Source organism: Salvelinus sp. IW2-2015, unplaced genomic scaffold (genome assembly GCF_002910315.2).
Source record: "Salvelinus sp. IW2-2015 unplaced genomic scaffold, ASM291031v2 Un_scaffold1303, whole genome shotgun sequence".
NCBI classification, from domain to species: Eukaryota; Metazoa; Chordata; class Actinopteri; order Salmoniformes; family Salmonidae; genus Salvelinus; species Salvelinus sp. IW2-2015.
In genome coordinates this window covers 237,553-265,483 of record NW_019942827.1, presented here as the reverse complement: position 1 = coordinate 265,483, position 27,931 = coordinate 237,553, and the positions used below count along the sequence as shown (strand labels likewise).

The 27,931-nt window shown below is 41.9% G+C and overlaps 2 protein-coding genes across 5 annotated transcripts in view; both read left to right on the top strand.

Annotated features, from left to right (window-relative positions):
- Positions 1-13,668, top strand: part of LOC112070356 (transcription factor PU.1) — a 16,988-nt gene extending 3,320 nt beyond the window's left edge. For all 3 annotated transcript variants that reach the window (XM_024137771.2, XM_070438938.1, XM_024137772.2), the window contains 2 exons: positions 12,518-12,683; positions 12,967-13,668. In XM_024137771.2, the coding sequence (XP_023993539.1) occupies positions 12,518-12,683; positions 12,967-13,286 (486 nt within the window). In that variant the 3' untranslated portion in view covers positions 13,287-13,668. The remainder of the gene's footprint in view (positions 1-12,517; positions 12,684-12,966) is intronic.
- A 1,576-nt stretch (positions 13,669-15,244) lies between these two features.
- Positions 15,245-25,855, top strand: LOC112070355 (protein regulator of cytokinesis 1-like). Of its 2 annotated transcripts, none has more exons than XM_024137769.2 (14): positions 15,245-15,397; positions 16,170-16,302; positions 16,951-17,073; positions 17,891-18,124; positions 19,058-19,228; positions 19,922-20,071; positions 20,464-20,611; positions 20,887-21,023; positions 21,268-21,363; positions 21,505-21,651; positions 22,142-22,252; positions 22,506-22,619; positions 22,728-22,910; positions 25,319-25,855. In XM_024137769.2, the coding sequence occupies exons 1-14, from the start codon at positions 15,387-15,389 to the stop codon at positions 25,388-25,390; spliced, it is 1,830 nt and encodes a 609-aa protein (XP_023993537.1). In that variant the 5' UTR covers positions 15,245-15,386; the 3' UTR covers positions 25,391-25,855. The 2 variants fall into 2 exon arrangements, with proteins under 2 accessions (XP_023993537.1, XP_023993538.1); XM_024137770.2 differs by having other exon boundaries at positions 22,728-22,824; positions 25,319-25,732.
- Positions 25,856-27,931: the final 2,076 nt, after the last annotated feature.

Genomic DNA, 27,931 nt, shown 5'->3' with positions numbered 1-27,931 from the left:
ACACAGCTCCTCCTATCAGGTGGGATCGGCCCGTTGTAGGGTACGAAGTAAAGGACAATGAGGGAGGGCGGGAAGATAACGTGGGTTGGCGGCTCAATTAGTTTACTTGCCCTTGTACGCGGGGCTCTTGAAGATACATCCTTACCGGACAAAGTCTCCAGGAGGGGCCTCCTCGGGTCAAAGAGCGCTCAGGCCCAACAGGCAACCATGATTGGATCTAGGCGGGTCCCTGTGGGGAATGCGCTAGCAAGGATGCTGGCGTCTCCCACGCGTTGCCTTGAAAAGGAGCCGCCCACATTAGAGGGTCTCGCAAGGAAGTCATTTTCTGTTCCTATGTACTATATCTGTCCTGTGGGGAAGAGGATAATGCCATATCTCGACAATGGTGGATGCAATGTGGCAGGCTGGGGTTGGAGCTTAACGAGAAAAGTGGAGGGGAGGCCGTTCACTCTCAAGTGGACTTGCTACAGGTCGATTTCCAGGCTTGAACGACAAAATAACGCCAATGCCAACGTAACCACGACAAAGGGGAAAAAAATATAGGGACTGCCACATATCAGTGAACACTTGCACAAATAATACCAAATACAGTGAACCGGTCGCGCACAGACCACAAGCATTGGTATACTATTAATCTGGTTTCAAACTGAGAGGATGCAAGACAGAACCAGATAACTAATGGTAGAATAGAGGCTAACACTGACTATGCACAGACAGACTCACTGCTCTGGCGCCTAGAGTAACATTGTTGAGCACAATTGATGTGAATGAATACTTCTTTCCACAATACATTTGGGTTCTAAAAATCTTTTTATGCTTATCTCACAAAGCCAAAACCAAAATAGTATATCATTTAATTTATACATAATAAATGTAGCTAATACAAAACATAATGCCTCGGGTATCTAGGTAGTGGTTTAAGGAAAAGCTCTTACATTAACAGGTGCCTTAAAATGAACATGATACCGTTGATATTGTTCCAGTCAGTATTGTGTGAAGAGTTCGATGTGAAGAAACAACCAAGTTTGGAGAATATTTATTGGTTATGGGAGAGACTTCCAAACAATATGACCTTTGACTACGAATTATAAGATGGCCACGAGATTCCCTATTTGCTACCAATTCCCTTGTTGGCTTTATAAACCCATTCAAGTCGCAAACATCAAAAAACCAGCAACAGTTATTTGACAAGTTATAATTGGTGTTACACTCATCTAGTACCCTTTTTACCTAGATACATTAGTTAAAAGTACTTCTCAGGAACGCGAGGTTTTTGCGAGAGACAGTCAATTGTAAGATTGAAGTAAAAGGATGAATAAAATAATCAGTTCAGAAAGAGTTGGTGCCGATGAGTCCAAAGCAGCTGAAGGAGCTTACGTGTTAATGCGACATAATACAAAACCAGCAAGGTAGAAGGAAGGGACAGCACAGGTTCACTAGTTTGAGGAGAGAGTTATGATCTCCACCAACCAAAAGCACAGACCGAGGTGTCAAAAACAAAGATGACATACTGTCTTTTCCCGGCGGTACTCCCCTTTCCTATACTCTCTAAAAGAACATTCCAGAGGCAAAACACATTTTTCTGAAGGCTCGTCAAACTCGCGCTGTACATTCTTTCCCATGTCTCCATCACACTGTCTGATTCAAGTCGGGGTGCTCCGGGCGTTATTTGCCGAAAGAAGGGATGCAAAAGTGATCCCCTGCAATGGCCCAAGGGAAGGAGGAATCAAGTGCACGTCACTGTATCGCGAGGTGGGCTATTATCCAGTGGATGCCGTCGGCGCTCGCCTACACCCAAGCCTGCGCAACTATCCCGATTCACATGGCCTGGGCGGTAGCGAGAAGGCGTTCCCAGAACCGAGAGACCGCACGCGGGAAAATAAGCTGAAGTAGACCCGGGAAAGTTCCTTGACTTAACAAGGGAAATCCGAAATAAGGATGCGCTCACTATTCAAGCGCTAATTTCAGTGGGGGAGAGTATGGGAAGCTTGAAGACAACGTTAAACGTGACAAGATTTATATGGACTGAATAAGACATACAACAGTCCAAAATGCACACAAAGAGTGAACAAATGCGTTTTTGGCACCATGATGGGACTCAAAGTCACCAGTCCCCTCAGAGCTAACATTGTTATTAGTTTGAACATTGGAGCAAAATGTTGTGGACATTGGTTTTTGGACCTACTTAAAATTAGGAGGAGGACATAGGCAGGTGGGGGGTCACCACAAAAGCATGAACGCAATATCATAGTATAGGTTGGACAGTAATAGATGGTAAGAGCCCCCCCCCCCCCCCCCTTTTCGTATAATATTAAAAAATGGATATGATATTATCAGAGCTAAGAGTACTGATATAAGTAAAAAAACTTTATAGTACTTACTGTAAGTAGTTAATTTTTCAGGTATTCGTCACTTTACTTTACATTTGGTGACGGAGAACCCCCCCCCCCCCACCCTTTGCATACAAAGATTCGGTACTTATGTACGCAAAAATTTTCAGAAAATTGTGGTATTTTATTCATTGTGAATCAAAAAGTAGTGACTCATGGAGCTAACAAAATGGTATTACTCATACACTGCATTTGAGGAACAATGTAGAAACGTAATTTCTGCCTTTGAAAGTTAATAAAACTTGTCCAACTCACTTTTTGAGAAAAATGGCCTTCTTGACTTCGCATTGGTTCCTGCCAGCCCCACCCATCTCTTTAAGGATCACTATGTTAGGTCATGTGCTAACATGAGTAGTGTAGTAAAGAATTAAGATAACGTGGTAAGTTGGTTGGCCTACAATAGAGGAAAAAATTCAAAGGGAAACAGAAATATTTTTAAATGAAATTTTAGAAATGACGCTTACCCAGAAGCACAACTTGTCTAATTGATGGGTCATGTTGAAAGAAATGGCCTGATATCCCCAGCCCACATAACTTGCTAAGGTGGGGATGGGTCTCTACAGAAGGTGTAAAAACGGTAACAGCCAAATTTGCTTACCTTGCATAGTAAGCAATCATCCATTAGCAATAGCATAGTGAATAAAATAATAATACAGTATGTACAAGAAACAATATCAGTATCAGTGATAGATGTGAAGGTAGTTATAACAATGTACAATCAGGGGTAAATTGGTTGAGGCAGCAGGATTTAAAAAAAAAAAATAGTAGCAAGCAACGTATGCCGTTAGGTGGATAATTATTTGAATAGAGGCACTGCAAGATTGTGCTGATTGACCTGGTCGGGTCCGAACCCAACGCATGAACCAAGGGAAATCTTATATTTTCGGACGAGCTGTTTTCCTGTCGTCTGCCCTTTATTTGAGTTGCAAGGTTCATGTGATGTCCAGACCTGTTATGTTCGTTGCAAATAACTTCCCTGATCTTCTCAAAAAACACTAAGTTTGTCCTAGTCTTGTGTTCAGTCCAGTAGTGCTTGTACAGGCAGACGATCCTAAATGAGGGAGGGATGGATGTTCAGCATTGCGCAGAAAGGATAGTGCAACACCTTGCGAAACAACAAAAGAACATTAAGATAAAGTTAATTCCAAGAAATGTAATGTAACGTAATATTTTTTTTTATGCATCATTTTTCAAGGTAAGTTTCACTTTACGTACAAATGTGCAAACCAAGCAGCAACTGCATACAAGGAACTTCAATCTTGGAACTGGAAGTTAAAATGATAACACACAGCCCTACTACAACCGTACCTCTGGAAAAATACAGAATAAATGGTGAGATCGATAAAAGTAGTGCCCACATGGTGGAGGTCAATTAAATAATGAAAACGTGTTGTTTATGTTTACATACAAAGTGTTGTCATCGATCCTTGTAGAGATTGCCCACACTGCCTGCTTTTGTCCACATGGGAAATGGCAAGCAGCTTCCACAAAGTGTGTGTCCTGGGTGGAGTCCCTTAAGCTAATACTATATAAGCATTATCTCCTGTATAGTTGTTGAATGAAGTTCTCCCACTTACGCTGCAAGCATCATGCTTCAGGTGTAACTGTGCTGTGCTTGGCCAGCTCCTCTTTTTGATGGGAGTCATTAGACCATTCTCAACTCGTATGACTGGTGGAGGAGAGGGTCAGGCATGTTCTACTGATGCTGAATAGACAAATTCCAGATACAAATATTTTGGCATTATTTTACATAGATAAAGCCGTAATACTCATGTCAGACACACCTGGCTTAACCTTGATGGGTCATGGATGATGGAGTCTTTTGGAGCAAAGAGCGGGTTTTGAAGAGAATGGCCAAGAGTGTGGCAAAGCTGTCCAACAAGGCAATAGGGTGGCTACTTTGAAAAATCTAAAATATTATTTTGATTTGTTTAACACTTTTTTTTTGGTCACTAACATGTTTTCCATATGTGTTTAATTTCCTAGTTTGATGTCTTCACTATTATTCTACAATGTAGAAAATAGTTTAAAAAAAATAAAGAAAACCCTTGAATGAGTAGATGCTGTGACCAAACTTTTGACTGGTACTGTATACATAAGGTACATACCAAATTTTCATGGCCTACATGTCCATCGTTCATTATTTTAGGCCTGGTGTGTGATATGGTGTAGCGCGTTTGATGACTTTGAATGCAGCAACTAATCATTTTTCAAATTTCATTAGAGCTAATTCCATTGAGTCTATTTAAGTATTTTATTAGGATCCCCAATTGCTCCTCCTGGGTGTCCCAAACAGGAAACAAACACAAAGTTATAATACACAGCATTTGTATATATGTTTATATCTGTATCTTCACAGTCCCTGTCGTTGGCGGTGAGGTTGTTCTTTATCAGTTTAAAAAAAAATCTGGTTTTCATTGCTAGTTTGCTTAGTTACCTGGGGTGGCAGAGATTGTCCATGTAGTCATGGCTCTATTATAATAGTGTAGGTTTCCCAAGCCCTTCTGTCTGGACCTGGGGACTGTGAAGAGACTCGTGGCTTAATTTGGATTTGACCTGGGGACTGTGAAGAAAGACCTCTGGCTTCATGTGATTTGACTGCGGGGACTGTGAAAGAGACCTCTGAGCTTCATTTTGATTTGAACCTGGGGACTGTTGAAGAGACCTCTGGCTTCATTTTGAAATTTGACCATGGGGACTGTGAAGAGACCTCTGGTCTTCATTTGATTTGACCTGGGGACTGTTGTGAAGAAGACCTCTGGCTTCAATGTGATTTGTGACCTCGGGGACTGTGAAGAGAACCTCTGGCTTCATTTTGATTTGACCTGGGGACGTGAAGAGACCTCTGGCTTCATTTGTATTGTACTGGGACTGTGAAAGAGACCTCTGGCTTCATTTGATTTGACCTGGGGACTGTGAAGAGACCTCTGGCTTCATTTGATTTGACCTGGGGGACTTGTGAAGAGACCTCTGGCTTCATTTGATTTGACCTGGGGACTTGTGAAGAGACCTCTGGATTCATGTCTTGGTGTGGTATCTGATGATTGGTCCGGACTGCTTGAAACAGAAGAGTTTGACACTTTAACACATAAAAACACCTCAACAGCAAAGCCCAATAGTGATGCAGTCAAATCTCTCCTCCACTTTTGAGACCAGGAGAGATTGACATCCATGTTACTGCCATTCGCCCTCTGTGTAAGATATTTGTGTAATCGCTGCTCTGTTTCTGGGACCTAACTACAATTTTCCTATGTCCTTCTTTGCTCAACTCGCACATTATTGAGTAACTAGATCTAGATTAGTTTAGCGTATTGTGAGTGATTGTGTCCCAAAAACAAATGTTTTGTGTTGTTTTGTTTTTTTTGCGATATCTAAAAAACCGTCTATTGCGTATGTTACCCATTTTAAGACTGTCTGGAGCGCCTTGTTAAGGGTGGTCGGTTATTTATTCTACTGTCCTAGGTGACGTGTATACTAGTTGAGTTTTGTCAAGCATACATAGACACACACAGGCCTTTATTCAAGATCAGTGGAAGTTCATTAGTATAAAACAGAAAAACAAATGGCCCTACCGGGCTGCCGGCTGTGGTACAGCACATTCAACTGAATTTGAATTAGAGGCGGCCATTTAAAGAAAACACTCTGTGTTCTATTAGCTAGGTAACTCTCAATCCATGATAAGTCGGGACGACAACACAAAATCCATAACACTATAAAAAAAAAAAAAAAGCAAGAAATAGGATATGATCAATGATATCAAAAAGCTGCACTGAAGTCTCAACTAGAAAATCGAACTAAACAGTTTCCACAATCGTATTATTGTATTCTCTGTCAGCTCATCTTTTGTCAGTGCCAAGGATGTTGTGCCCTTTGTTATTATAAGGCATGCTGAAAGTTTTGTTAATTTGTTTTCTGTAAAATAAACACTCCGCACCAAATAAAACACACTTCCCCCCCCCCCCCCAAAGTTTGCTAAGCACCGGTAAAAGGCTGATTGGTCGGCTGTTTGAAAAATGAAAGTGTTCTTTGCTATAAATGGACAGTGGAATGGCCTTCCTCCAGGCCTGAGCGCACACATTGTTTTCTAGGCTTAAATTGAAGATGTGGCAAACAGTAGTCCCAATGTATTACGCTACCAACTTAACGCAATTTACCAACAAGGTTGTCGGTACAAGGTGGCTTGTCCTGATTTACACTACCGTTCAAAAGTTTGGGGTCACTTAGAAATGTTCTTGTTTTTGAAAGAAAAGCACAGTATTTTTTTTGTCCATTTTAAAATAACATCAAATTGATCAGAAATACGGTGTAGACATTGTTAATGTTGTAAATAACTTTTGTAGCTGGAAACGGCTGATTTAAAAATATATATATATATGAATATCTGCATAGGCATACAGAGGCCCATTATCAGCAACCATCACGCCTGTGTTCCAATGGCACGTTGTGTTAATCCAAGTTTATCATTTTAAAAGGCTAATTGATCATTAGAAAACCCTTTTGCAATTATATTAGCACAGCTGAAAACTGTTGTTCTGCTTAAAGAAGCAATAAAACGTTCCTTCTTTAGACTAGTTGAGTATCTGGAGCATCAGCATTTGTGGGTTCGATTACAGGCTCAAAATGGCCAGAAACAAATAACTTTCTTCTGAAACTCATCCGTCTATTCTTGTTCTGAGAAATGAAGGCTATTCCATGCGAGAAATTGCCAAGAAACTGAAGATCTCGTACAATGCTGTGTACTACTCCCTTCACAGAACAGCACAAACTGGCCCTAACCAGAATAGAAAGAGGAGTGGGAGGACCCGGTGCACAACTGAGCAAGAGGACAAGTACATTAGTGTCTAGTTTGAGAAACAGACGCCTCCCAAGTCCTCAACTGGCAGCTTCATTAAATAGTACCCGGAAAACACCAGTCTCAACGTCAACAGTGAAGAGGTGACTCCGGGATAATGGCCACTACACTACACTAAACAATACATTAATTGGACTATAACGGTGACAAACGGTGCCCACAAACTGTTAGGGCCTACATAAAGCTGTCCCAACAGCAGTCCCAACATCTTACCACTGCTACACCTGACTATCAGCGGAGCCTTGTCTGGCAGTGAAACCGTTCACAGTTCATTCAGCCTCATTTACTGCCTTTTAAATCAACATAGCTGACTTGCTTAAACAAATGTGGTTTCTAATGACTATTGAGATGGACTGACACTGGACATGAGAAGCAAATACAGGTAGTGAACATTTAATGGAAAAACAGATATCAAACAAAACAAGAACAGCGTCTGGATGGGGGGGAACAAAATGACATTACGACAATAATGCTGACACGGGGAACAAAACTGAGGAACAGACAGATATAGAGGGGGAAATCAACAACGTGAAGGAGTCCAATGAGCGCTGATGCATGTAATGATGGTGACAGGTGTGCGTAATGAGGGGCAGCTTGGCGCCCTCGAGCGCCAGAGGGTGGGAGCGGGACCAGGCGTGACATGTACAAACTATGGCATAAGTGGACGACAAGCGGATAAAGGACAATCCGTAATTTCGATTAAGACATTAATGAGTGAACACGTATGGACGTGGTCAATATAACTATTTGTTTAGCACTTTTGAAATGTACAGCGACAGAATTCAGAACATGGGCCGTTCTTACAGTGTTTTCCCTGTACACCAAGTCAGAACCGTAGGATAAATAAAGCGGGCATATAAGGAGACAATGAAAGATCTTACAATATTCGATGATTACATTTCTCTAAAACAGGTTATAGGCTACATGTGCACCACCAAGTCAGAACAGTAGGCAAAATTAAGAGGGGTAAATAGACCAAATTATTAGGGTGAGGCACATGGGCTACTATCTTACTACACAACATACACTTAGTATTACTTTCTTAGCTACAGTATACATATCTCCCTGGCATATTACATCATTTATGCAGCAGCATACAATACGGTTTTGAACGCACCTTGTGCTGTGCTCACTTGAACAGGAAGGTGGCACGGGCGGTCCTTCGTGGGCATATTTTGTCATCAAAGTCTGGCATTCTCTGGATTTATGGTGCTTTCAAAACAACTGGGAACTCGGGGGGAAAAAACAAGGTCGAATCATGATGATGTCATTGATCTTCAGGTCGTAGCTCTAGAAAGAGGCCCGGATTTACAATTCCGAGTTGGTTGACCGTTGAAAACGTATTTTCCCAGTCGGAGCTCGTTTATTCCCGACTTCCCAGTTGTCTTGAACTCACTGAAGTCAAGTTTTCTCAGTTCGGAGTTAACAGTTGTTTTGAGCATGGCACAAATCATGCTTCATTGACAGCATGGCCAATGTTGAATGTTTATCATTTTAAACTTGGAAAAGAGCCCCTTAATCACATATTTGGGGCCACTGTCACTGATTCCTTCCAAACAATTCATTGTTGAATTTGCGATTTCCAACTTGTGTAATGTTTTTGTCCAATGGCTGATGAGCACCGATACGTTTTATCTATAATATCTCTTCATTATTTCTCTTCATATGGCAAGGATTAAAAAGGATATGCCAGTAGATTGTCGACTTGATTCATGATGATGACTGCTAGCTAAGATTTTGAAAGTATGATGTTGACATGATCAGTCCAATCAAAACTACTGTAGATATAACGTGATTTGACGTCATTTTATCTGTGGCCAATGACCTTGAGCCTTCTTGGATGGGCACTTCTACTGTAACTCTATGGCAGCACCCAAGGGTCTAGAATTTTCGAGGTCTACCCTTAGACTTGGCGGTGACGTAGTGTCCCCGTGAGTGACAGAACCAATCACGGCTTAACGCTCCATATTTTCTGCTGGCTTGCCCCACCACCACAGAAAGCACTGAGCTAGGCTGAAACCTACATTTTGGAGCTGCCTTACTCAAGTAAACAAAAAAGAGACCATGTTTGTATGTGGCTTTATTAACTCTATTATATATTTTTTTTAAATACATTGTTTGCAAACTGATATGTGACACGTATTAATGCAAAACAGGCAAACCTAAAAAATGTGGCGCTCTGCCCCACCTGCTCTGAATGCCGGGTCGCCACTGATTATTTTAAGCATTAGCATTACATAATCAAAAAAGTGAATCGTTAACAGTTTCCACATTTTAAGATATCAATGTGGAACTTACAATGGTCCATCGTGGTAATGTCTTTGACTCTAAAACGTGTCCAGTTGATAGGTCATTGTGAAGTGGACAAAGGATTTAAATGTACACTTCAAATCGGATTTCCTGATTTTATAAATAACTTGCGATCTCTTAACCAATCCCTTCGCTTTTTCAAACTAAGTTAAGAGACGTACCAAGGGCCTACATACTGTACCAAGGGCCTACATACTGTACCAAGGGCCTACATACTGTACCAAGGGCCTACATACTGTACCAAGGGCCTTACGTACTGTACCAAGGGCCTTACGTACTGTACCAAGGGCCGCTGAGACGTACTGGTCCGAAGGCCTACAGGTACGTGTAGGCCAAGGGCGCTAATAGGCTGGTGGACCAAGGGACCGGGTTACATAGGCTGTGACCAAGGGCCTACGAGGTAGCTGGTAGCGCAAGGACCTGACATATTGGTACCAAGGTTTTGCCTACAGTACTGTGAGCGGCAGAGGGGCCGATCAGTGGACTGTAGCCAAGGCGCCGGTGACGGATACTGGGTACCAAAGGGCCTACACACTGTACGCAAGGGCCCTACATACTGTACAAGGGCCTTACGTAACCTGTACAAGGGCCTACGTACTGTACCAAGGGCCTTACGTACTGGTACCAAGGCCTTAGCGTGACTTGTACAAGGCCTAACATACTGTAGGCGCAAGGGCCTACCATACTGTACCAAAGGCCTACATACTCCGGCAATCTGTACCAAGGCGCTACATACTGTACAGGGCTGCTATCGTCAGTGGCTTACATAGTACGCCAAGGGCATAAATGACAAGCTTACATCTGTAAGCCAAGGGCCTAAATACTGGATAGCCAAGGGCCCTAAAGTATTGAACCAAGGGCCTAACAGTACTGAGCCCAAGGGGCCGCTACAGGTACTGAACCAAGGCGCCTACATACTGAACCAGAGGGCCCGCTACAGTACTGAGTACCAAGGGCCTGAGATACTGAACGTAGGCCTACATATGAACCAGGGCCTACATACTGTAGCCAAGGCCTTACAATACTGTACAAGGGCTACATACTAGTACCAAGGGCCTTACGTACTGTACCAAGGGCCTACTTCCGTACTGACCAAGGCCTACATACTGTACCAAGGGCCCTACATACTGACCAAGGGCCCTACATACTGACCAAGGCCTACATACTGCCAAGGGCCTGCCAAGACTGTAGCCAAGGGCCTACATACTGTACCAGGGCCTACATACTGTACCAAGGGCCTACATACTGTACCAAGGGCCCTACATTTGTAATGCCTAAAATACTGTAACAAGGGCGAAGGACTGTACCGAGGCTTAACGTACTTGAACCAAGGGCCCTACAGTACTGAAACCAGGGCAGGTCTGAAGGGCTACAGTACGTGAACCAAGGGGCGCGCTAGGAGGCATCTGAACCAAGGGCCGCTAACATACCTGGAACCAAGGGCGCCCTACATACTTGAACCATAGGGCCTACACTACTGAACAAGGGCCCTCATATCTGAACCATGGGGCCTCCATACTGTAGCGCAAGGGGCCGCTACATACTGTTAAGCCAAAGGGCCTGAGTAGCATAGCTGGTGCCAAGGGCCTACGATGGACTGTGCCGAAGGGGCCTTACATAACTGTAGCCAAAGGGCGCTACCATACTGGTATGCGCAAGGGTACATTTGGACTGTACCAGGCCTTACGTACTGTTAGCAAGGGCCGCCTGGATCGATACGTGGTACCGAAGGCGCTGGACATACTGGTACCGAAGGGCCAGACAACTGGTAGCCAAGGGACTACATACTGAACAAGGGCCCTACATAGTGTAACAGGCTACATACTGTACAAGGACCTTACATTACTGTAAGCCAAGGGCCTACATACTGTACCAAGGACGGCGTGTGACATGGGACGTGTACCAGGGCCGTACAATAACTGTAGCAAGGGCCCGTAACATGACTGGGTAGAGCCAAGGCCGTACGCATACTGGTGGACCAAGGGCCTACATATGTTACAAGGGCCTTACATACTGTACAAGGCCTAAAATACTGAACGCAAGGGCTACATACTGAACCACAGGGCCCTACGTACTGAACCAAGGGCCCTACGTACTGAACCAAGGGCCCTACGTACTGAACCAAGGGCCCTACGTACTGAACCAAGGGCCCTACATACTGAACCAAGAGCCTACATGGTGTTATTTGGACTTATGGTTCATGAGAATAAGTTTTTCAAAGGTTTTCAAAAATGTCCAAGATGGAAGAAAATATATCCTGACAGACCTTATGGGTCCTTGAGGAAAATGTGTTCAGCATGCGGAAAGACGCCTAAAATACAAAGTTTAATGTCTCTAGGTAAAACGTGGTGGCAGATATGAGGGTTTAAGTGAGATTGCTTATAACAGCGACACCTATAAGCCAATCATTCTTTTTGACCAAGTTACTCATGGCCTCTAGTTTCTGTGTGCCAAATTAGAAAATAAGTTACCCAATCTATACTTGAGTTATTTGACCATGTCAAAGAAGAAAAAAAAAGATCTAAGATTAACAATAGGTTTAACAGCTTTGCTGTGAACCCAAGAACCAATGGAAACCATGTGTTTTTGATGTATTTGATACCATTTCTCTCATTCTGCTTCTAGCCATTACCACGAGCACATCCTCCCCAAATTAAGGTGCCACCAACCTCCCTATGATGTGCATGTGATCACAAAGTCAGAGAGACAACTAATCAAGCATAATACTAAGCCTATCATCTCTTATGACCAGACAGGGCACCTTTTTAGTGAAATAAGTATTTTGATCTCAATGGGACTACCTGGATGAAGAGGCTATGTGTAGGTTTCCCATACTTTCTGCCAGAAGTCGTGCAAAACAAATGGGTCACTGAAATGTGTGTACTATGTCATATAAATGCTAAACAAAACATACAGTACAACAATACATCATGACAGCAAATGATATGCCCTTTCTTCTCCACAGATGCCGTACTACAACCACACAGTGTATTACCAGCAACAGGCCCCTGTGTCCCCTAGCTACTACTGCTCAGAGGAGGAGGAACCTGTGGGTCACAGTCCTCCACTGGAGGTATCTGAGGGTGATGAAGAGGACTACAGAGACCATGTCCCCTTTGGAGGAGACTCCAGTGAGTGCTGACTGACCTAATTAATTACTTAATTAATAACCCAATTAATGAATGAATTACTACATAAAGGACTTACTTACTGACTAACATAATCCTTTTCATTTGTTTGTGAAACATAAATCTTCCATGTGAGAGTGAGTACAGTAGCATTACAGGGGAGAAATCTGTTGGGTGGCTATTACATACAGGGATCACACACTTGCTAATAGCTTTTAACATAATCCAACAAAAGCTGTGGAAATGAATGAATTATGAAATTCATGTCAAATATCTCTCTATCCAGGTAACAAGAGGAAGATCCGGCTGTACCAGTTCCTCCTGGACATGCTGAAGAACGGAGACATGAAGGACAGTATGTGGTGGGTGGACAGAGAGAAAGGAATCTTCCAGTTCTCCTCTAAAAACAAGGAGACTCTGGCCAATCGCTGGGGCACGCAGAAAGGAAACAGGAAGAGGATGACATATCAGAAGATGGCCAGGGCCATGCGGAACTACGGCAAGACGGGAGAAATCAGAAAGGTCAAGAAGAAACTGACCTATCAGTTCAGTCCGGAGGTACTGAGGAAAGTCTTGACTACAGAGAGGAGGCACTACCCTCACTAGTAGTACCAGAGATTGTTCATGTAATGCCACTGTATACGGGCTTTGGGAGTAGGCCTAACCTCACTAGTAGTACCAGAGATTGTTCATGTAATGCCACTGTATACGGGCTTTGGGAGTAGGCCTTAACCTCACTGCTATGTCTTGAAAATAGGACAATAATGACTCTCTACTGTAATTGTTTCTGGGGTATCATTTTAAATGTAATGAAATACAATCAGGTATCATTAAACATGTTGATGTTTAGATTTTTGTTATTGGTGTTAGCATATTCCATGTTTATTTATTTACTTAACAAGTCGTCATGTTTTGTGTTACATAATCTCACTCTTGACTCTATCTTTGTGTCTGTGACGGGAAAAATAAATAAAGTATATTTTCCGTATGCTCTAGTTCCCAGAAAATCTGTCAGTGGGAACGGAAGAAAGATCAAAACCTCAAACAATTGCAACATTCGTCTATTGTGACTGAGTAAAGAAGAGGCACATAGTTACAGCAATCCTTCCTGTTTCTCTGTTATGTTATTATCTGCCTTCAACCTCGTCATCTATCTGATCACGTCAGTTGTTGATGAACAGGAAAGCCATCACATGTCAGTTTTGGGGTGTAGGTCTAGTTTGGACAAGAGTTCTGAAACAAGGGATGTGTGTGTGTGTGTGTGTGACACGTCTCACTCCCTTTTAAATTTAATCTAGAGAGTAAATTACAGTCGTTAGTTAGTGCTTCAGCAGGAACCCAGAGGCTTGTAGACCTAAAATAAAATATTGCTATTGTAACGATGTATTTAAGTTGATAAATTCCTGCATAAAATGGGTATTATGCCACCTCCTGGTAGATTAGTGTGTTTACATTGTCTAATGGGTCAGTGATAAAAAGGTATGGGATTCTGGGTAATCCACAGCAGATTTATGGAGAATTGCTGTGGGTGTGTTGAAAATGGAATGGTCTTGAGATAGAAATGTATAAAATTGAGATTACGTTATAAAATCCACCTTTTACATCGTACATTAGCAATTTATGTTATTAGTAACTACTGTTGTTGATTTGGCGTCAAATAAATGTTATTATGTTATGTTATTTGTTTTATCTCAGTTTTCCATGTGGGTTTTATGCTAAAGTTCCCTCTTTGAAGTTGATAACGTTTATATTTTTATTAAATCTTTATTTAACTAGTCAAGTCAGTTAAGAACAAATTGTTTATTTATAATGACAGCCTATCCCGGACCAAACCCTAACCTGGACGACGCTGGGCCAGTTGTGCGCCGCCCTATGGTACTCCCGATCACGGCCGGTTGTGATACGACCTAACTGAAAAATGCATCTTCTTTGGGAGTGCTATTTATATCCCCCCCAAATTTAAAAGAATTAAACATTTAAAAATGTTAAAAGTGCTATTTATATCCCCTTAACTACTGAACATTCGTCCATACTGTGTGTGTCCCATCCTTGCAGGTAATTTATGACAAATGTATAAAGTATATGTTTTATAAACTCCAGCCAGCGTATTAGCCTGGTTTTGTTAGTTTAGGAAAAGATGTGGGTACATTCTAGGTGTATTACATTTTTTTCGCCACCAGAGGGTGACATTGACTAGTTTTTCAAGCTAACAAAACCAGGCTAATACGCTGGCTGGTGCTCATGAGTTTATAAAACATATACTTTATACATTTGTCATAAATTACCTGCAATGATGGGACACACACAGTATGGATGAATGATAAATATTTGTTTTGTTTTTTACCTTGAATGAGTAGGTGTGTCAACTTTTGACTGGTACTGTATATACTATTTAATCATGGTAAATATGAATCGGTTATGATCCACTTATTCACCAATACAAAGGTGAGCTCTTGATTCATTAAGTACTTCCGCCCATAGAAAACAGTTTTTATGACGTTTTCTCTGTATCGGCCAATGGGAAGAGAAGCAGAGTTTCGGTGAAGAATTTGAACCGAGTCGCAGAAGCAGGCGGACAGACAGAGGACGCTTCGATAGCTAGAAACTACCATCTTTCTGTGGTTTCAGTGTGTTTTAAAGAAACCTATTTTAGGCAACACATTTTTTTTTTATTAACCAGTGTTGTCTTTTCGGTGGACCGTGACCATGAGGAGGAGGTTGGTCAAAAACATTATCTGTGTTTGGATGATGTCTTCGCATGTTGTTGCTATGCACGTCGGTAGCTAGCTACAGTAGCTGGATTGTTGATTACAATAACGTAGCTAGCTCGCCAACTTAACCAACGAGGGTAATATCTTGAGTTAGTATTTGCAAGCTACCCAAGGTCACATATTGGCGCAAGATGCTGCAGTAAAGTTAGCTGTCGTAACCTATCGGTAATAGCTATCGGTAAATACTTGCCATGCTAACTAACTGTTTGTTGTTTTCCACCTTTTGGTTTGATATCAAAGTAATACAGTAACGAGTCCCATACCCAACTTTACTGTATATTATCACAAGTAGCTATGTAAATATGAACTGGCTAGACATATTTTAAATGCAGTACGACATGTATTTTAAACTGACGTTACTTGGGCTGTTTTGGCAAACCAATACCTAGTCCACCAACCGGTTTAACGTTAGCCTGCCGAGATAGGAACGCCAATCAATGAGTCCTTGATCGGAAAATGTAGATGACAGCTTGGCCAACTTCCTACGTAGTTAGCTAACGCTACTTGCCATTTGACACCTTCGACAAACCTACTCAGCTCACTTGTTCTTTTGCGCAACAACAAGCTCTGCAATGCACACAAAATGATCCATAACAACCCATAGACAGCGTGAACCTGATCTGTACTCTTTCCCGTAGTTACAGGCTGCAGCGTTCATATTTAACAGCATATTTAAGTGACATGCTGTCACCCGCTCTTCATTTTCCTCCCCGTACAGTGAAATCCTTGCTGCGGAGTCGGTAGAATGTCTGAATCGAGCCCTTATCCGGTTGAAGGACATCTGGGAGGAAATAGGAATTCCAGAGGACCAGAGACTACAGAGGACTGATGTGGTTAGGAAACACATCAAAGTGAGTTCTGCTTCTTTTCCAAATCATATTTGTTTACTCTTTATCCAGTGGTCACTGGAGGGTGGGTATAATTTGTCGAACTTTCCAACAGGAATCTGTTCCAAAAACTTCAGAAATAACAAGGATGCCAACAAACAAAGCATACAAAGTAGCATGATCAATTCACCTAGCTAACTATCTGCCGAGTAGGCATCAACTCACAACGTAGTTTATTCCTAACGTTTGTCCACTGGCTAACAAAGTGAGGTCAGACATTTTTCTGAATAAAAGTGGTGAGTAAAAAAAAAAAAAAACTAAATGTCCCACTACCTACCTGGTATCTTATTCTGCCGCTATACAACTTTGTATGCGTTATTTGTTGGCAACCTTTTTTATTTACAAAGTTTTTGGAACAGAGTCTTGTTGGAATGTTCCGTAAATTATACCCACCTGGCACTTGACTAGAGAAACAGGGCTTTCGTAATCTCATTTTAGACCAAGGTGCATGAGCAGACTGGTAGATATTTATTCAGCAACTCTTTCTAGGTTAAATGGAGGTTGCTTTTTGAATCAAACTTCCATTGTCCTACCAAGAGTTGCTGAATGTGTCTTTTTTATTTTTATTTTAACCAGTGGCCTGTCTTCTAACCCGTTTTCTTTTCTTCCCAGGGCTTGCTGGACATGATGATTGCCGAGGAGGACAGTCTAAGGAAGAGATTGATGAGCAGCATAGAATCCTGTCGTAAAGAGCTGGAAGTTCTGTGTACTGAGCTTCAACTATCCCCATTTGAGGTATAATTTTTTTTTTTTTTTTAAACCTTTATTTAACCAGGTCGGCCAGTTGAGAACAAGTTCTCATTTACAACTGCGACCTGGCCAAGATAAAGCAAAGCAGTGTGACAAAAAAATATACAGACACGAAAGAAATGAAATGGGGGGGGGGACAATACGATGCTCACCATTACCTTAATGTTGCATATTTTTTTATTCAGAGCTCACTTTAAAAATATGTAAATGTTACTTTCCTGGTTAAATAAAGGAATTACAAATGTTGCTAACTTTCCCCTCAACCATCTTGATGTGTTTTATAGGAGGACGATGCTGCAGCTGGCTAACGTTCCCCTCAACCATCTTGATGTGTTTTATAGGAGGACGATGCTGCAGCTGGCTAACGTTCCCCTCAACCATCTGATGTGTTTTATAGGAGACGATGCTGCAGCTGGCTAACGTTCCCCTCAACCATCTTGATGTGTTTTATAGGAGGACGATGTGCAGCTGGCTAACGTTCCCCTCAACCATCTTGATGTGTTTTATAGGAGGACGATGCTGCAGCTGGCTAACGTTCCCCTCAACCATCTTGATGTTTTTTATAGGGAGACGATGCTGCAGCTGGCTAACGTTCCCCTCAACCATCTTGATGTGTTTTATAGGAGGACGATGCTGCAGCTGGGGCTAGTTAACGTTCCCCTCAACCATCTTGATGTGTTTTATAGGAGGACGATGCTGCAGCTGGCTAACGTTCCCCTCAACCATCTTGATGTGTTTTTATAGGAGGACGATGCTGCAGCTGGCTAACGTTCCCCTCAACCATCTTGATGTGTTTTTATAGGAGGACGAGGGGAGGACGATGCTGCAGCTGGAGAAGGACATCAGGTCACGCCTGGAGGTGATGATGAAACAGAAGAGTCAGAGAGTTAAGGAGCTGAAGACTCTGTCCAAGCAGGACCGGGAGCTGTGTGACATCATGTGTTCAGTCCCCTTCTGTATTGACATGGACACGGTCCCTTCCCTGGAGCAACTGGACAGCTATCGCTCTTACCTCAACGATCTCACTGAAGAGAAGGCACGTATGCTTCATTGTTCATCATTTTCCTAGTATGTAGCCAGCATTTTTACCACCAGGAGTTTTTCCTTGGTCAGTTTATGTTGCTCCGAAAATGAGAGAAATTCAGGGCCATGAAATCGTAGTCACAGACTCTGAAATTAAAGACGGATCACTAGTTGCTTAATAGAAACTCAGACATTCTCAGTGAATGGGGGCTGTAACTTAACCCTATCAGTCCTGACACCACAGCAAAAATCAGCTTTTCATTTATCTGACTTTCATTTATCTTCATGTCCAGCCTTTATATTGAGCCTCACAATGAAGTGTTTTACCATATTCGGTTCAGGACAACCAGGGCTACAAGTTGAACACAAAACTATTTGACACAAACTGTTGCATGCTTTGGGATCTGCCCTTGTTTCACAAACACCGCTCTAGCTCAGCCCCCCCGTTCATCACAGGTCTGTTGATTATCTACGGGTGCGGAAGTAGATGCAACCCAGACGTCTTTAGCTCAGTCACACGTTTTTAAACGGGGTTAAAGTTCAAAATGCGCCGGCTTTACGGTGGGACTCGTTGGGTTTAAAGCACAGACTTTTGAGGTTACTTTTGAGGTGCGTTTGAGAATTGCAGCTCTTAAGTTGTAATGGGCATGTGATGATCAAATGCTGATGTGTATAGTTACCCCAAGTTTAACGGCAAGTAAGCCTTCTATCCACGTAGGATTGAACAGGGTAACGTAAGTACATCCGTTTAGACTGGAGTGTGTTGGACTATGTTCATTCAGACAATCTTGATGTCATCTTAAGTTGAGGATTATGCTCTCTCTCTCTCTTTCTCTCGCTCTCTTTCTCTCGCTCTCTTTCTCTCGCTCTCTTTCTCTCGCTCTCTTTCTCTCGCTCTCTTTCTCTCGCTCTCTCTCTCTCTTGCTCTCTCTCTCATATGTTCCAGGATCGTCGCCACGGTGAGTTTGTGGGAATCAAGCGTCAGATCATTGTGTGTATGGAGGAGCTGGACCAGCTGCCAGACACCAGCTTTGAGAGGGACGTGGTGTGTGAGGACGAGGAGGCCTTCTGTCTGTCCAACGACAACATCGCAGCTCTCCAACTGCTGCTGGGACAGGTGAGGAACTACTGAACGTCTGTTCAGTTACATCGTGAAGTCCGTCGTGATTCTTTATTCTACGTCAGAGAGGCATGTTTGTTCTACGTAACGGCTTTCTACGTCAGAGAGGAATGTTTGTTCTACGTAACGTCTTTCTACATCAGAGGAATGTTTGTTCTACGTAACGTCTTTCTACGTCAGAGGAATGTTTGTTCTACGTAACGTCTTTCTACGTCAGAGAGGAATGTTTGTTCTACGTAACGTCTTTCTACGTCAGAGGAAWYTTTYTTCTACGTAACYWKTWTCTACYTCWSAGAGGAATGTTTGTTCTACGTAACGTCTTTCTACGTCAGAGAGGAATGTTTATTCTACGTAACGTCTTTCTACGTCAGAGGAATGTTTGTTCTACGTAACGTTTTTCTACGTCAGAGAGGAATGTTTGTTCTACGTAACGTCTTTCTACGTCAGAGAGGAATGTTTGTTCTACGTAACGTCTTGTCTTTCTACGTCAGAGAGGAATGTTTGTTCTATGTAACGTTTTTCTATCTGAACGTTATACATTTGATACTCAGCGTCCTAATGATGTAACTACAGTATGTGTTATTATATGAATGGTATTTTGTTTTTAATGTTTTAATTTTAACGCATCCCAAAATGCCATCTTCTTGTCAGTCAACTCGTCACCTGACGGTCTTGTTGTGTTATTCTCAGCTGGAGGATCGTAAGACCGAGAACGAGTTGCTGTGTAACTCCTACCGCAGTAAGATCCAGGAGCTGTGGGAGAGACTGCAGGTCCACCCGGAGGAACGAGAGGGCATGTCAGATCACATGGTCCAGTCCAGGAAGAAGAACATGGATGCTGTGAGCATTTTTTCTTTTTTTTCTCTTTCGTGTTTCTCACAGCTATGGCACTCTTCTCGTATTCCATATTTTAATTATGTACGTAACCTGTCAAGCTGGTCAGATATGGACATACTTGCAGTGAAATTTAGACGCCTAAAAGTCTTTGGTATAGTGGGGGGCTCGATACAGTTATATTCAGGAAAATGTTGAATTACATTAATTTACCTTGTTACCATACATGTTTTACAGTGGCAGGGGGATGCTTTCAGAAATCCTATGACCAACCATAGCCTTTTCAGGTGCCTCACCTGAGTAGAATGAATAGTATGTTATCACCTAAGGTTTGAACGGAATGTCAGAACCGTAATTGGTTGATTTACTGACTGACGTTTGCGAGTTCCTTCCTGCAGTTAGAAGCGGAATGCCGGCGCCTGGATGAGCTCAAAATGAAGAACATGGAGAATGTGCTAGAAACCATCAGGGCTGAGATGGCTCTGTTCTGGGAGAGGTGTTACTACAGCCTGGAGCAGAGACGAGCCTTCACACCCTACTATGACGGTCAGTTGTCTTTTTTGGCTTCTATTTGCAGTGTCTATTTATTAGTGGATCATTTAAAGTACCGTCTTATAAGTTTGACCTTTGACCGTAATGTACTGGGTTGTGTCGTTCATTAGGGTACACAGTAGCAACACATTTTGCGACGGACTGCTAAGAATTCACGTTTCTAATTTGGACGGTAGTCCAGATAGTTGCACCTTGTTTCAGCCAGTTTGTGAACACAACCCTGGTTGTCCTCGTGAGATTTAGTACAAATACATGTCTATCCCCCTCAGTTGACGTCACCGTGGAGCTACTGAACCTACATGAGGCAGAGCTACTGAGTCTGAAGAAGCATTATGAAGACCACAGGGAACTGTTTGAAGGAGTTACCAGGTGGCAAGAGAGCTGGACTCTGTTCCTACAACTAGAGGTGAGCATTTTACTGATGAATATGAGACGTGTTCTTGTTTACAGATATTAGGCAAAAAAAGTTTTTGTTGTAGTGCAAACGAAATAATGCACATTGTCGAAGAAAAGTTCCATATTAAATCACACTGAAAAGATTATAATGATGTTTCCTGTATCTTTTGCGCCATTTGAGTCAACTGTTTGTCTCCACCCTTCATGTGTTTTCAAGTGACTGTATTATAAACACACGGTTCAACTCTTCACAGAAAAAGGCGACCGATCCTTCTAGATTCAACAACCGAGGAGGGAACCTACTCCGAGAGGAGAAGCAGAGAGCTGACCTGCAGAAAAGCCTGCCAAAGGTGAGGATAAGTTGTGATTTTGAATGTTCATTGGTTAGTTCCTCTACCCAACGGTCTGTCCGGATACTGAATAGCTGGCTTGTTTTTGGTTCTATATTTCTTGCTGTTTTTATTTGGGACATGTTCTCTCATGTGTTCCAGTTGGAGAAGAGCCTGAAGACTCGGATAGACCTATGGGAGGAGGAGCAGTACAGAGAGTTCCTGGTTAACGGACAGCGGTTCCTCCAGTACGTAGAGGAGCAGTGGGAGCTACTGCGGCTGGAGAAGGAGGGAGAGAAGAATGAGAGGGTACGATTTAAAAAGACCTTGTTTCAATGCTCTTAATGTCCTCCCTTCCTTCCTTGAGCGAATCACTGATCAAACGCGATTTAAATAAACGTTGACTTAGATTGCGATCACTGTCTTGACACGGCTTTCCCCAATCATGTCGTAATTGAATCAGTGGGGGGGGGTTAAAAGTATTCAAACAGAGACATCTTAACTACTTCCCTTGTAATGAGTGAATCTGGTTCAGAGGAGAATATTGACTGTGATCTGTGAAACAGACAGAAACTAGTTCAGATGAGAATATTGACTGTGATCTGTGAAATAGACAGAAACTGGTTCAGATGAGAATATTGACTGATCTGTGAAACAGACAGAYACTAGTTCAGATGAGAATATTGACTGTGATCTGTGAAACAGACAGAAACTAGTTCAGATGAGAATATTGACTGTGATCTGTGAAACAGACAGAAACTAGTTCAGATGAGAATATTGACTGTGATCTGTGAAACAGCAACTGAAGAAGAACCGGCAGATTGAACATGACCTGCTGTATGGTACTGCTCAACGAACCCCCTCCAAAAGACGCCTTGCAGGGACCCCTACGCCTGGCAAAACAAGAAAGGTCAAATCACCTGTTTATTTTTTTTCATTTTAATTGATTAGTCACTATTGTGGTTTTTTTGGGGGGGGGGGGTCAAATTCTAGCTGTTTTTCATTTTTAGAAATATATTACCATTGTCAGTTTTAGTTTATTCATAATTCAGCATTTTAAATTAAACTTTTATAAACAGGAGCACTGAGGTACTTTACTGTTCTCTACAATAAAGTCGTTGTCATTGTGACTTAATGTGTTCGTTTTGTTTTCGTTCTCTCAGCTCAATGCCACGAGCGGTATCTACGGCTCTACTCCTAACAGCACCTTACGCTCTGCCTTCGGAGGAACCTTGTGTCAGTCTCCGGTCCTCAGACTACCTATGTCTGCCAGCAAGGTTAGTAGTGCACTTTAGCATCTGTGTTCAAGCACAGAGAATTACAAAAAAATAAAAATAATTATGGCTTAAAATAAAAGAACTATTTTCTAACACCACCCCTCATAGCTTCCTCTGAGGACCCCGAGTCGTGTTGGAAGAACCCCCCGTACGGTGGAGAGGAACAAAGAGAACATCTCCCACCTGAACGGCATGGCTCTGAGCGGTGTGTTAAGAAACCCGGCCCAAAGCCCGGCCTCGCACCGTAACATCAGCAGTAACTCTGTCGCCAGCACCTATTCTGAATTTTCGGTAATTTCCAACCCCATTTCCTAGGTTATCACCTAGCCAACCAATCATCGGCCCCTGGCAACACACAATCCAATCAAAGATGAGTAGCGATGTCTTTCTGTGTGTCCAGTGAGAGAATAGCACCAGGTTTTCTATGCACCAGGTCTCACTCTGTAACAGAGTGGTAATGTGTTTAAGTGAAAGCTTAGCATGCTATCGCGGACACCTGGACTAGACTGTTTCTTTTCTCTGTCACCATTTTTTATTTATTTAGTTAACTGGGCAAGTCCGTTAAGAACAAACTCTTATTTACAATGACGGCCGGTTGTGATACAGCCTGGAATCGAACCAGGGTCTGTAGTGACGCCTCTAGCACCGAGATGCAGTGCCTTAGACCGCTGCGGCACTCGGGAGACCCCCATCTAACTCTACATTCTATTTTAGAAGGATTTGGTCAAGATCGAATCCACCTCCATTGCCGGTTCTGAATGAAGGAACGTTTTTATTTAAATGCCATAACAGTGAGGCTCAACATGCTAAATGGTTAACCAAGAGTGCAACTGAGAGCCTGGTCTGGTTCGGTTGGCCTAACCATCTTGTGAGGAGCAATTTTTATAATTTATTGAAGATAAAACGAACACTTTGTTGAACTGGACTGTGCGGTGGGGAGGGGAGGGGCAGATTTAATATTACCTCACTTTTTATTTATTCAATCCCCCCCCCCCCCCACCTCACCAAATGTGATTAGTTGATAGACCAATAAGACCTCTCAGCCAATAACAGCTAGTTTTCAGTTGTCCCCTCCCCACTCAGACCACTCCCAGACAGTCCTAGCAACATTCTTGCTTGTGAAATTTGCTCTTTGCGAAGACTCTATTTTGTTTTCTTTTTGACAATTTTTAATTTAAAAAAAATCACAGTAAGGGACTTAATTGTTAACTAGAAARMATTTGATATTGAGATAAACGGCTGCATTTAGACATTTTAAAGCATTGTCACCCATCCATGTTTTTCWATGTCTTCTATCCTCTTCAACATTAACCTGCTGGCTTTTGTTCTACACTCTTTATGGGAAGTTTCATTTTATTTATTTTTATCACTTTGGTGCAATTTTCACAACTTAAAGCACACATTAAAACGGCTCATGTTTAACTCTACGCACATTTTCAAACAATCACTTTTGTTCACTGCACCAAATCACTTTCAGTTTGGATCCATATTCAATCTTAAGTATCTGCTTTTCAAAATGCAATATTCACTTTACATTTTGTTCTTTCTTTTTGTCATAATCAAACTGCTCGACTGACTTATGAAGTGCCTATTATGAAGTGCCTATTTAAGTTAACATGTATAGTTTGATAACTGCTGAACACTAAAAGTCAATATTTTTACCTAATGTATCAATTTGTTGAAAGGTAAAACCATATCATATATGGATGTGGCTGTAAATACTACATCCTCCTCAATCAGCCAGTGTGCTTCATTAGGACAAAGTGGACAGTCACACTATGCTACCGTTTCAGAATTAGTGTACACTGTACTGGGGAAGCACCTGGGTTGTAGATAATAGATTCCACTCATCTGAATGTCACTGAAAACAGATGCATTTCAAGCAGCGGTTGTGTGATACTGTATCGGTGGACAAGTCACGTTGGAAAGGTGGTCTTGTACAGTGTTGCGTGGGGCAGAAATGGCGTAACACCTGGCTGTTTTTTTTTTACAGTAGCTAACTGCTTTACAATATCCCTTTCTGATTTTAATTTATCCTACATCCAGTATGTACTATATAACGACAATGAAACTAAGACTGAAATATTCCTTTATTAACATGCTCACAACCTGCCATTGGATACAAATGTTTTTTTTAAAAAACAAGTGAAGTTCTAGTCAAATACTGTATGGGGGGAAAAAGATACCATATATTCTTCAGCATGTCAAAATAACATTTTTGAAATGTGTATCTTGTATTTTGTTTGCTATTGGATTAAATGGTAGTTAAAAATGACTAAAATGGTGAGCCTGTCATTATCTGATGTATTTGGAACTAAATGTTCTTGTGGTATTTCACAGAATTTAGATTTTTTATTGTTGTTGCAAGAATGACTCTGTGGTGAAAGATGAGTGAAATACAAATGATTGTGCAGAGGTTCTGAACCTAAGATGGAGGGCGTTACAAGTGTTATCAGTTTAAAATGTTTACATACGAGTTTTGAAAATGTGCCAGTTGCATTTGAAAAATTTGCTAAAAAAAATTGAAAAACTAAAAGGGATGTTCCACTTCAAAATTCTACATTATTAAAAAATAAAAATACTAATAATCCCACTTACCTCTAAAACAGACTTGACTTTATTGAATTGTCATATTTTGATCTTCTGTACGTGCGGTTCCATTTTTGTTTTGTTTTTAACCTCTCTATTCTCCTCCACAGCGAGTTCTCTCAAAAGCTTCCAAATCTGTCAAGACAGGACATCTAAACTCTACTGTCACTAATCTGAGCTGAGGGATCAGACAGAACTTGTCCCTGATTCATCCAGCTGAGACACCGTTCTGGCTTGAGTTTCCCGGGTTTCTGTCCCCGTCCATTTTTGTACATGTCTAGATGAAGGAAATGTATAAACACCTGAATATAATGCATTAGTAACAGAACCCAGCGTCTCCAGTGCCACTGTGTTCTGGCTCTGAGGTTTCACAACTACTGCATCGATCCTTAATCACTCTGGCCCGAGGTCTTTGTTTTGTTTCTGTTGTCTGTGTCTAGATGAAGTGTTAACACCTACAGAACTTTTAAATACTCTGTCAAATTTGTAATATTTTTGTTCTTTTTTTTTTTTTTTTTTTTTTTTTAATTTTTTTTTTTTTTTTTTTTTTTTTTTTTTTTTTTAAAGCTTTGATCTGAGATGAATGAAATGTCGGGAGGATTTGATAGGTTGTTTCATAAATTGTTTTACGTTCATAACACTCCGATGCTTTTATTTATATATTTATCATCCACGTTGTTGCTAGAGTAACTTGTTGTACTTCATATAATTATGATGACCATTCTGTCAAATAAACATTGGCTTTACACTACATAAAAATTTAAGAAAATAGGGATCTTCAGTCATTTTTATTCAGTCGTGTTCAAACTAGGGATTTCATGACTGAGGTAATTCTGCTCCTAGATTATACATGTATGAAGTACACATGGACAAATCCAGCCCAAAGCGGGAGGTTTATAACATACTTCACTCACAAGTTCTGCAGCGTGTCTTGGATGCTACAGTATCAATGTGAATGCAAGTGGAAAAAGTCAAGAAGGGGTAATCTGGTGAAAAGAAATGTTTACTCACAAATTAATCCAGCACAAATCCAGCTTTTCTCTTTAAATACATCATAAACCTATATTCCAATGGGTGTTAAAACCATGGCTTGTGTTCATAAATGGACTGAAACATGGGACTGCCTGCACTTTAAAAACGTTCTGTGCCCTGCTGAACATGACCCATTAAAAATTTTACTATGTTGCTACACATTTATCTCTATAACTACTAAGCAGTATAACAGACCCTACTAGTTCATATTTAGCAGTGTCATGAGTTCCTCCAGGGCCCTGTGGCGTGTCATGAGTTCCTCCAAGGCCTGTTGGCTGTCATGAGTTCCTCCAGGCCTCTGGCGTGTCATGAGTCCTCCAGGGCCCTGCCTGTGCGGTGTCATGAGTTCCTCCAGGGACCCTGTGGCGTGTCATGAGTTCCTCCCAGGGCCCTGTGGCGTGTCATGGTTCCTCCAGGGCCTGTGGCGTGTCATGAGTTCCTCCAGGGCCCTGTGGCGTGTCATGAGTTCCTCCAGGGCCCTGTGGCGTGTCATGAGTTCCTCCAGGGCCCTGTGGCGGTGTCATGAGTTCCTCCAGGGCCCTGTGCGTGTCATGAGTTCCTCCAGGGCCCTGGGGCGTGTCATGAGTTCCTCCAGGCCTGCTGGCGTTTCATTGAGTTCCTCCAGGGCCCTGTGGCGTGTCATGAGTTCCTCCAGGGCCCTCTCCCTGTAGCTCTCGCAGACCTGTGTGTGTATATATATATATATATATATAGACTCACTGACTTGAGGGACGGGACCAGGAAGGTCACACTACCTATATTATTATAACTCTAGCAGCTAATACAGACACGTCTCAACATCAACTGTTCAGAGGAGACTGCATGAATCAGGCCTTCATGGTCAAATTGCTGCAAAGAAACCACTACTAAAGGACACCAATAAGAAGAGACTTGCTTGGYCCAAGAAACACGAGCAATGGACATTAGACTGGTGGAAATCTGTCCTTTAGTCTGATGAGTACAAATGTGAGATTTTTGGTTCCAACCGCTGTGTCTTTGWGAGACGCAGAGTAGGTGAATGGATGATCTCCGCATGTGTGGTTCCCACTGTGAAGCATGGAGGAGGTGCTATGATGTGCTTTGCTGGTGACACTGTCTGTGATTTATTTATAATTCAAGGCACACTTAACCAGCATGGCTAACACAGCATTCTGCAGTGATACACCATCCCATCTGGTTTGTGCTTAGTGGGACTATCATTTGTTTTTCAACAGGACAAGGACCCAAAACACACCTCCAGGCTGTTTAAGGGATATTTGACCAAGGAGAGTGATGGAGTGCTGCATCAGATGACCTGGCCTCCACAATCACCTGACCTCAACCCAATTGAGATTGTTTGGGAAGAGTTGGACCACAGAGTGAAGGAAAAGCAGCCAACATGTGCTCAGCATATGTGGGAACTCCTTCACAACTGTTGGAAAAGCATTCCTAATGAAGCTGGTTGAGAAAATGCCAAAAGTGTGCAAAGCTGTCGTCAAGGCAAAGGGTGGCTACTTTGAAGAATCTCAAAAAATATATATATTTTGATTTGTTTAACACTTTTATTTTTACTACACAATTTTATATGTGTTATTTCATTGAATTGATGTCTTCACTATTATTCTACAATGTAGAAAATAGCGCAAATAAAGAAAAAGCCTTGAATGAGTAGGTGTGTCCAAACATTTGACTGGTAATATATATATATATAT

What these genes read in the sequence shown, in the direction of transcription:
- LOC112070355 (XM_024137769.2), top strand. An exon ending in TGCAGAAAAGCCTGCCAAAG is followed by an intron (nt 21,364 to 21,504) that starts GTGAGGATAAGT and finishes CATGTGTTCCAG; the next exon opens with TTGGAGAAGAGCCTGAAGAC. An exon ending in CGCCTGGCAAAACAAGAAAG is followed by an intron (nt 22,253 to 22,505) that starts GTCAAATCACCT and finishes TCGTTCTCTCAG; the next exon opens with CTCAATGCCACGAGCGGTAT.